General features: G+C 37.3%; 1 protein-coding gene across 1 annotated transcript; it reads right to left on the bottom strand.

Annotated features, from left to right (window-relative positions):
* Nucleotides 1-1,632: 1,632 nt before the first annotated feature.
* LOC107089000 (tyrosine-protein kinase STYK1-like) lies at nucleotides 1,633-8,102 on the bottom strand. The gene is made up of 9 exons (XM_015381501.1): nucleotides 8,081-8,102; nucleotides 7,514-7,756; nucleotides 7,053-7,433; nucleotides 6,391-6,572; nucleotides 4,998-5,066; nucleotides 4,676-4,887; nucleotides 4,387-4,427; nucleotides 3,066-3,162; nucleotides 1,633-2,583 (listed from the first exon to the last, which is right to left on the bottom strand). Exons 1-9 carry the CDS (start codon nucleotides 8,100-8,102, stop codon nucleotides 2,388-2,390), a joined length of 1,443 nt encoding a protein of 480 aa, XP_015236987.1. The 3' UTR covers nucleotides 1,633-2,387.
* Between the last annotated feature and the right edge of the window lie 1,688 nt (nucleotides 8,103-9,790).

The raw sequence follows: 9,790 nt of genomic DNA on the forward strand, positions 1-9,790 counted from the left end.
TGTAGGAATCTGTCTCCTGTTTTTTTTTTGGGTTTTTTTTTAACCTGTGCACCAGTTTATCAGAGCCAAACAGGAACAGTAACGATGCAAACTCCCCCCTAAGGGCCCTGAGGGGGAATTTGCACGACACCTTTATAAAAAGTGATTTAGTTCTGTAACAGACAGCAATTCACTGCAAAAAAAAAATTGAAATCTAAATAAGTCATTTTTTCTTGCAATAAGTGCATTTTTTTTTTTTTTATTGAGGAGGAAATTGAGACACTTTGCCAATGGAACAAGACAATTTACATTTAAAATAAGAAAACACAATTGCATTGTCTCAATTGTTTCAAGTGAATATTATCTAATTATCTTATTTTAAGACTAAAAATACTCACTCCATTGGCAAATTATCTTATTTACCTACTGAAATTAATGGTAAATACACTTAATTTAAGAATTTTTTTCTCATTTTTAAATGGTTTTTGCAGTGTTCTATTTAATGTTTTTAGGATATTTTTCTGCTCATGTGACACTGATTTCTAAACTTTTGAAGTTTCAACAAAAAGTATCAAACATGTAGATAATGTTTTTATTTGGTTATTTTTACTTCCATAAGCAGCCTTGTTTTTAATTTTTTTTTATTTTCCAGCGTTTTATGTCGCTACACTGTCAAGAACAGAGCAATGAAATTAACTCTGTGCATAACTCTGGCATTGTTGGCTGCCATTGTGCGGTACCCGGGGAGCGGTGTGGGGTTGCTCAGGAACCCAGGGTGCAGTCTGTGGGAGTGGGGCTTGAACCTCAGGATTCCAAGCGCAATGCCATTCCCCAAAGCAGGCGTGAAGGGTACACTGGCAGCTTTTTTTCCCCCAGCTGGGATACGAATCCAGGCTTCCTTTTTGCAGGACAGGTGACTTGCCACTTGAGCTAGCTACCAAATGATCTTTGTAGACAAAGTTAATTTTCCAGCAGTTGAAAACTAGTGACATAGCTAAGAATGCTGATTTCTGTTAAGACTCCACTGCTCTGGATCATCCAGCCCACCAGTCTGATCTAATCCCCAAACCTCTCTGTTAAAATCATTAAATGCATTTTTTTGTGTGTGATATTCTAATGATGGCTGCACAGTGCTACAGCACTGCTGCCTTGCAGCAAGCAGGTTCTGGGTTCGATTCCCTGCCAGGGTCTCTCTGCATGGAGTTTGCATGATCTCCCTAAACATGAATGGGTTCTCTCCGGGTACTCTGGCTTCCTTGCACAGTCCAAAAACATGACTGTTAGGTTAATTGGCTTCTCTAAATTCTCTTTAGATGCGTTTGCGTAAATGTTTGTTTGCTTCTGTGTTGCCCTGCAAATAGACTGGTGACCTGTCCAGGGTAGACCCAGCTTCTCTCCCATAGACAGCTGGAGATGGGCACCAGCACCTTGTGTGATGAAAAATGGATGGATATTGTAATTACACACCCCTGCAGTAAGTCCACTAGTGACTGATTTTGTTTTTAGCTGATCTTCTTCCAACCCATAACCAAGGAGTTCATTTACTGAGAGCTACTGTCATAAAATGTGCCAGCTCTAGAGCAAATATACCTGCCGGCGGGGGGGTATTGGAAATGGAAACCTTTATCCCTGCTTTCATTTTATTATTGTTAAAATAAAAGTGTAAAGGGGAAAATGAAACACAACAAATCAGTTACAGCCTCTATGCCAGTGCATATCATCATCAGAAATTTATTTAGTCTTATGTCCTCAGAACAGGGGCCTTAACGGGATGCCGTTAAGGCAAACTGGCCCCTGTCTAGAACCGTCCATGACCATCGCTGTAGTAAACATTACTTTGAAACCGCTAAAGACACCCGTCAACCCGCACAGCAGTTGGTTACCATGGAGACCACATACTATTTTGCATTTCTTCTAAAGAAAAATCAAATATGACAGCCGCTTCTCTCCTAAGATTTAACCTTGTATTAATTAAACGCAGAATAGATTTTGTCTAAATCGCCCAGAAAAGTTCAGTTTTACTGGTTGTATATAAAATAATAAATTGTTGCTCATTATTTGCTGCTGTGATGTGAGCTGAAATAAGACATTAAAAGCAATACTTAATTGTCTGTCTTAAAAACAGATGACAGCACTGACCTTAATACAGGAATATAACAAATGTCTTTCATTAAGGCCTAGAAAACCATAGTACTATTTACCAGATAATATACATATTTACAAAAAATAAGTTACATTACATGTAGTAAATGATTGTGCTTCATACCAAGTGTTACAATTTTAAACATAAATATAAAACTTTTGTATAAAAAAGATAATTTGCATTCTTCATATTTTTCTGTGCCCTTGCATTAGTCCATAGTGCTTTGTTGGCCCTAACAGGTTCCAGTGATGAACACTGCAGCCCTTCAGAAGATGGCGAAGTTGAACGCCTCCCCATATCCGGCCTCCCTGGTGTATTTCTCCAGGTTCAGAGGCTCAGACGCTCGGAGAGCCGTGCTTTCATTCGCTGAGCGCTCCCCTGCATGAAGTATCCTGATCAGGTCTGTCACAGACGGACGCCCCTGGGGGTTCCAGTTGCAGCAGGATTTTATGATTGAGTACCTGCCAACATAAACGAAGAGAAGATGAAGAATGTGCAATTGCCTGAAGATGTAGTAGGACTACATGTGGGGTTACTTAGAATGTTGCAGAAAGTATGACCTGCATGCTTTTTAAGGTAAAAGCATGCAGTGAAGCTAAAATACCTCATTAGTTAAGTTTACCTCCTTAATGAATTTCACCCTTTTTCATTACCATACAGAATTAACACAGTGAAATCCTTTTATATGATCAGGTTTTGGTTTTTCCATCTCATTAAGATAGAAAATCAGTAATATACTTAATTTAAAGTTTCAAATCCATTTAAAAAAAATTAGAAAACCAGAATCAAAAATCAAGTTAGATGATAGCAAAAGACAGTTTTAGATAATATCTGTATGTTTCTGAACATTTTCTGACCGGCTACAGCAATTACTCTTAATGTGCAGCTATGAGATACATCTGCTTGGTTTTGCACGAAGGCGGCTTAATGCAGCAGTTCTTACAATGCATTGGAGCAGTTTGTCGGTCGCTTCAGAGTTTTTCCTCTCTGGAGATACTGCAGAAGTTCAGTCGACATGATCTGAGCAAACGGTGGGTCACCTAAAAGCAGAGGATATTTATTACTTTATCTAGTTGCTTAATAATTATTAAAGCAATTTTCCATTGTATCCATTGTAATGTTTGATTTTATGCATTCTAGCAAAATTTCTCTTAAGACTTTTACAGAAAAGCAGTAGGCGCAAAAGTCCAGCTAAACTGAGCTCAGACAGTTTGTTGACTTGTGTTTAGTTTTTTTTTTAAAAGTTTTTAGTTTACTGTGATTTAGTGTCATGGTTGTGGTTCTCTTGCAGTGTTGTGTTTTTTTGTGTTTCTCTCTGTTGCCCCCTTGTGCCAGTCTCATTTCCCCTAGCTTCTAGTTGCTTCCGTCTATCCCTGCTCCTTGTAAGATAATTAGCCCAGTCTTTGTTCAGTCTCCCATATATACTCCACTTGTGCAGTTACTCAATGCTGGTTTCTCGTCGTTGCTTTGCTCCACATGTGTGTTTTCCTCTGGCGTCTCCTGGTTTTTTGTTTCCTCTTATTGTTCTTGGATTTTGCTTCTGTTGCATTTTCATTAAATAAGCAAAAACTCATATCTGCCGCCTTCTCTGCATTTGGGTCCACAACAACATCCACCGTCCCGGACACGTTCATACAGAGTTTGAAAGATAGAGCCAGGTTTGTACCTCCCTCCTGATCTTTGTACCTCGATAATTATTAAAAACCTTATTGTGTCATATTCTACTCAAATTTATATTTCTTTTTTGTTTCAGCTCTTGTTTAGGTTAGCTTTCCTTCAAGCACTGCATTTTTAAATACTTATTTTTATCCTGTAAAAGTTTTTTTTAACCTTTATGTCTTTGCAGTATAATCTTCTTTTTCTTTTTTCAAGTAAAGCACTTTGAATTGCAAGACAAACAAACTTTTCTTTAAAGGCGACAATCATTTCTGATCTGTTATTAGCTGGCAGTGAAGGGTCTTTGAGTTTCTTTGTTTTTTTTTTGACTCCTTTAATTGGTGTGGCTTCCTCTTTTTGTTATTGGTTTATTTCACTTAACAAAAAAGCATTTTTGTGGCACTTGCACAGCTCTTAGATCTCTATAGATCTAAAATTTGTAAACAAGTAAATGTTATACAGTTAATGTGATTTCAGGAAGAGAAACAGATAAAAGGTTGTTATAACCCATTCCAAGAGAAAAAATAAAACCCTGAATTTTTATCTAGAACCATTAAGAATTTAGGATAGCTAAAGGTTTTTCTCTCGTGTGTGTGTGGAGTACTCACCCAATGTAACCATTTCATAAAGGAGGATACCAAAGGACCACCTGTTAAAATGAGGAGAAATACCATCAGGTCATGTAACTAAAATATATTAAGAGCCAAACTAGATTGCACCCTATAGAAATAGATATCCAGATTTGCCACATAAAAATTTATGCAGCAACTGAAAAATGAAATGTATCATAACATCTAACTTTTAGTAACTTTACATCCTGAAATCCATTCTAGAAAATGTAAAGATTCACTAAGTTGTTTTTATCTTCATTCTGCTTACAGAGTCCTCCACACTCACACATCACTGCTGTTACTGGCTGTTCTCCTGGCCAGAACTTCCGGCGCCTCCCATTTCTTCAGCTCCACGTCCTCCACCAGCCCTGCAGTGTTCACCTGGGTCCTGTGGTACGCTGAGCCCAATCCCCACAGTTTGGCTGTCAGATCGCCCCCGACCAGAACGCTGCGAGCTCCAATATTCCCATGGATGCAGCCCTGATTGTGTAGGTACTCCTGAAGGAGAAAAAAATATATAGAGCTATAGGTAAAAGGTGGTTATCTGACAGTAAAAATCAGATAACAAAGATGGTAGCTAAAAGCAGAAAGTAAGCAGTTCAACTGACCAGAGCAGAGGCCACTTGTCCGGCCATGATGACGATCCTCTTCTCTGTGATGCCATGGCTTGTAGTGTCCTTCAGAGAAATAAAAGGATAGAACAGATGCATGGTTTCAAGGCAGGAAGTTTCTTTTGAGATTCTCAGCATGTTTTAAGCAAACTTCATTTCTCCTTAAGGCTTCACTGGCAGGGGTGTAGATAGATGGAGGGCCAGGGGTGGCCATGGCCATAAATAACTAAAACTGAAACTGTTTTATCTACATATATAGTTGTTTATATATTAATAGTATGCAGAACAAAAAATTTAATAGTTGTACTGTGGATGTTTTTTGTTTTTTAAGATATATAGGTAATAAAAACTTTAGTCTCATTTTGTGTAAGACCACCCAACCATTATTTTCTGCCAACTTGATAAAAAAAAACTTCTCTGAACGCACTTTGGACAGATTTATTTCCTCAGGACTTGCAGTTCTTGTCATGACCTTCTACAACAGTTCACTTCTTGCAAATCTTGGCTATTTTAAGTATTCAGGTGTGACGAGATGTGCAAAGAGGGCCCGGGGCGGGGTTTGTTCCTACAGACTCCCAGGTAAAAGTCATGCACACTTAGCAAGCAGTCAAAGGGATATCCGTGTGACCAAGTTGCCGGATCAGTCGGCGGCATAGAGACAGGATCATACCGTCACACAGGGAGAGCAGTGGATCTACAATAAGTGGCTGAAACCCCGGCGAACTGGATAAACAACACTAGAAATGTGCAGTAAGAGCATGCTTACCGGCATTACCTCAGCACATCACAAAAAACTGGCCTGTGGCAAAACCAACACATTCAATGATCCCCCAAGAACCTAAAGCCAAAAGATTGTCCACTGCACTTTAAATTAAGATTACATATATGTGTAAATATGAGCCAATGTTGATTTCAGTGATTTATTTGGAAAATGCAGATTTTGTGTTTATTAATTTTCTTGTTGGTACTAGGTCAGGGTAGATTTACCCTGAATTGGCACCTATACTTTTTTGGTCACCTCTCGGTGCACGTTGGCCCCAGCCTGGCTACCTCTATGAGCATTTTCTAGAAGCGCCACTGTTGACTGGTATGCTAAAAATAAAATTAATTTATACAGGGCTTGATATGTGCTACCTGCAGAACACTAAGGAAATACTTCACAGTTTAAAAATTAAGATACATGTTGAAAAAACAGAAGAACTGATCCAAGAAATCTCTATGTGGAAGAAAATGGTAATAGTTTGTCAGCGGTGGCTACTTTTTTTTTTTTTTTTTTAGAAGTTTTATCTTTTCATAAATGTTATAAATGTTAATAAACACATCCAGTTTTTATCTAAACATCAATGTAAAAACACAGATAATCTTTCTGAGAAAAGCCATGGTGCTCTACCTCTCTGCACCTCCATAGAAACCCCAGCAGGTCTCTGTTCCTCAGCTCCTCCATCACCATCACCAAAGGCGACCTCACTGAAACCACACCCAGCAGGGCAGGGATGAAAGGGTGAGGGCCCAGTCTCCCCAGGAAAGATGCAAACCCTAGAAAGTGCTGTTTTTCACTGTTGCTTGCATTTTCTGTAGGAAAAATAAGGATAAGAGAACACACAAAGTGTACTATTAATTTAATTGTGTCATTTTTGGTCAGGCGCAGTTATCTCTTGAATTTAATCTTAACCCTTTAAAACCAATTGTATCATATTTGATACATGAGCTTTTAAGATCTGTGCATCATCAGTGTGATCTTGCTCATCTTAAAAACCCTGACTTACACAACCAGAGACATGTAGTGAACAGAAAACCTATATAATATTCTACAGAAATGCCTAATGTATCAAAATTGATGCAAATAAATGATCTAATTTAACTTATACAATATATATATATATATATATATATATATATATATATATATATTATTTCATGGTCCAGGCTTTAAAGGGTTAATAGTTATTCAAAATATCTTTAATTTGCTAATTTAGAGATGTGACATCCATCTATTTTTTATCAAAAATGCAGATTTGGTTTTCTGCTTTTAACTCTGAACAAATAATTTACCTTTTAGCGTTCTAAGGACGACGTCCCTGTTGTCCATCCGGGCTCTGTAAAGACTTATTGTTTCATTAGGTCTGATGGAGAAAGACGGCGTCAATGCGGTGACATGTCTAAAGTTTCCCAGAGGAACTGTTGTGGGCGTATGTGTTGTTGCTGCCACATTTCTCTCTCTGGATGTCTGTGGTGATGGAGCCACAGTCCTCTCTGGAGAGCCATGTCTTGCTGCAGCGCCATGCCTATCTCTAGCTGCATGCCGTGCTGCCGTTGCATGCCTCTCTGGGGATGCATGACGTGCTGCAGCCAGAGTTGGCTTCACATTGTTATGTGTGTTTTGGATTGTCATTGGCACTTCTTCATGTTCAAGAGGGTCGATTCCGGGCGGTGCTTTTGAGAAAAAAACAGAAAAGAAAATGTCATTTCAGGAAAAAAAGAAAAGAACAAAACAAGCCTCTTCATTGGCTTACCATCTATTCCATGCAAGTGATGTCTGTGGTGGTTGGGGTGACGGTTTTGATGGTGGTTGTTTCGAAGTGTGTGTCTGTGGTTTGTGGTGTGCTGGTTGGGATTGTATTGTCTGGGGTTTCTGACTTGTGTCCGTTCGTGCTTATTGCAGCACAGCAATATAAAGATGATCAATACTATGATCACCGAGAGGGAGACCAACAACGCAGGGACAACAATTACTCCGAGTTGATATTCACGTGTTACTGTAGGAGAAAGGCAAAAGAAAAAAATCTAAAAGACAGGTCCAAGAAAATGCTTTGCATTTCCAGAGTCCTACATTTCTATTTAAAAATTTGCCTATAGTTTGTCCCCCTCTAGTGCAGCGAGTGTCACTTTATTGGACTTGCAGATTAGTAACCTCTTAACTTCAAATCTCACAAAGTTAAAAAACAGATTCTTTGATAATTGGTTATTGTTATGTAATATTATCCTGCAAAAATAAAATAAAATAAAATAAAATACAGCTAGGTTTTAGCTTTAAGCTTTATTTAATCAGAAAAACATGTCTATATGAATATCAGTATTACCATACTGATCCTGTCCAATCATGAGGGTTCAAGAGTTTTATAACCACCCTTTTTTGCCAAGATTACTGAAATACTACATTTTTTAAATTACATAAATATTTTGACGTTTTCCCATTTTAAATATGTTGACTAAGGAACTGTTTTACACCTCATTGATTCAATTCAATTCAGTTTATTCATATAGTGCCAATTCACAACACATGTCATCTCCGGGCACTTTACAATTAAGCCAGGTTATATTCTTTATGCCGTTGTCTTTTTGTCCCTTAGATTGCTCCCTGACCTGCTTAATGACTTTTCTCTCCACCCATTAACTGTTATTATTCCATAAAGACTGATTCCATGTTTATTCTGTCTTTAAACCCTCTTTTGTTGTAAAATAAAGCTCAGCCTATTTTCTTTAATAAAAACTGAAGAAAGCAAAGCTACTAGTATGGTCAAAAATAACAAAATTCTGGTTCAGGGACATTTTTAGGAGTGGTGTAAAGCTTTGTTCAATAATATCCTATTCAAGTCTATTGTTACTGGTCAAGCATCTCAGGGATCAATGCTAGGGCCAATTTTTATATCCATTATCCTTCTATTATTAAAATTATCTCACAGCACAGGGCATTTCAACTTTTATGCTGATATTTTCCCATATATCCGGATGAAACTAATTTCGATATAGACTATAAGCATGTCACCACGAGATGCGTAAAAACTAATATGACTTTAAATTTTCTGCTTTTGAAATCAGATAAAACAAAGGTCGTCTTTTGACCTTAAGCTTCAAAAAGTAACTGCTTAGCTAGGATCTGGATGGCATTAAATTGGTCTCCTACTGTATAATAACCTAAAACACCTCTGTGTTATTTTTTATGATAATTATTAATTTAAATCCAATATTAAACAGATTACAAGAATATCCATCTTTACAGCTTGAATATTGTAAAAACTAGAAATGTCTTGTCCAGCAGTGTCCATGGATTTTTCTTTAAGGGTTAAACTATTGTAATCGTTTAATATCGGGAAGTCCAGAAAATGTTTTTTTTTTTTAATCTTGAGCTGATCAAAAATGCTGCATCCAGAGTTCTGATAAAAAATAAAAAGAAAGATCATATGTTCTACGTTAGCTCCCCTTCACTGACTTCCTTTCAAAACCTGAATAGAATTAAAAATTCTTCTTCTCACGTAGAAAACACTAAACAAGAGATCTGATTGTTCCTTATGTTCCCAGCACTGCAAAACATTTTAAATCTAAGTAAGTCAATTTTCTTAAAATAAGCATAAATTCTTGAATTGAGCAGTTAAGTGAGACACTGACCATTTACATTTAGAAAAAGAAAACCAACTGCAGCCTTTTATTTCAAGTGCATAATATCTAATTAAATAATTTTAAGGGTAAAAATGCTCAATTCATTGGCAGATCATCTTATTTTTGTACTCAAATTAGGGATAAATACACTTATTTTAACATTGTTGTACTGAACAGAGCAGGTTAAGTTTACCAGTTTACTAGTACCTAGAATTTTTAAAAGAAGAATGGGAGGCAGATCGTTAGTTACTCGGCTCCTCTCCTGTGGAACCAACTACTACGGTAGTCTTACTCTGTGACACAAACACATGTCTTTTTTTAAGGCTACTGTAGGCTTAAAAAATATATTTTTTTAAAAGTTTATAGTTAGTGGCTCAGGTTATCCTGATTTATCTCTATAGTTATGCTGCTAT

This window comes from Cyprinodon variegatus, unplaced genomic scaffold, assembly GCF_000732505.1.
Source record: "Cyprinodon variegatus isolate N-32 unplaced genomic scaffold, C_variegatus-1.0 Scaffold235, whole genome shotgun sequence".
NCBI classification, from domain to species: Eukaryota; Metazoa; Chordata; class Actinopteri; order Cyprinodontiformes; family Cyprinodontidae; genus Cyprinodon; species Cyprinodon variegatus.

What these genes read in the sequence shown, in the direction of transcription:
- LOC107089000 (XM_015381501.1), bottom strand. Translation starts at nt 8,102, where the DNA reads ATGATTGGACAGGATCAGTATG. An exon ending in TTCTATGGAGGTGCAGAGAG is followed by an intron (nt 5,067 to 6,390) that starts GTAGAGCACCAT and finishes ATTTCTCTGAAG; the next exon opens with GACACTACAAGCCATGGCAT. An exon ending in TTATGAAATGGTTACATTGG is followed by an intron (nt 3,163 to 4,386) that starts GTGAGTACTCCA and finishes CTCTGCTTTTAG; the next exon opens with GTGACCCACCGTTTGCTCAG.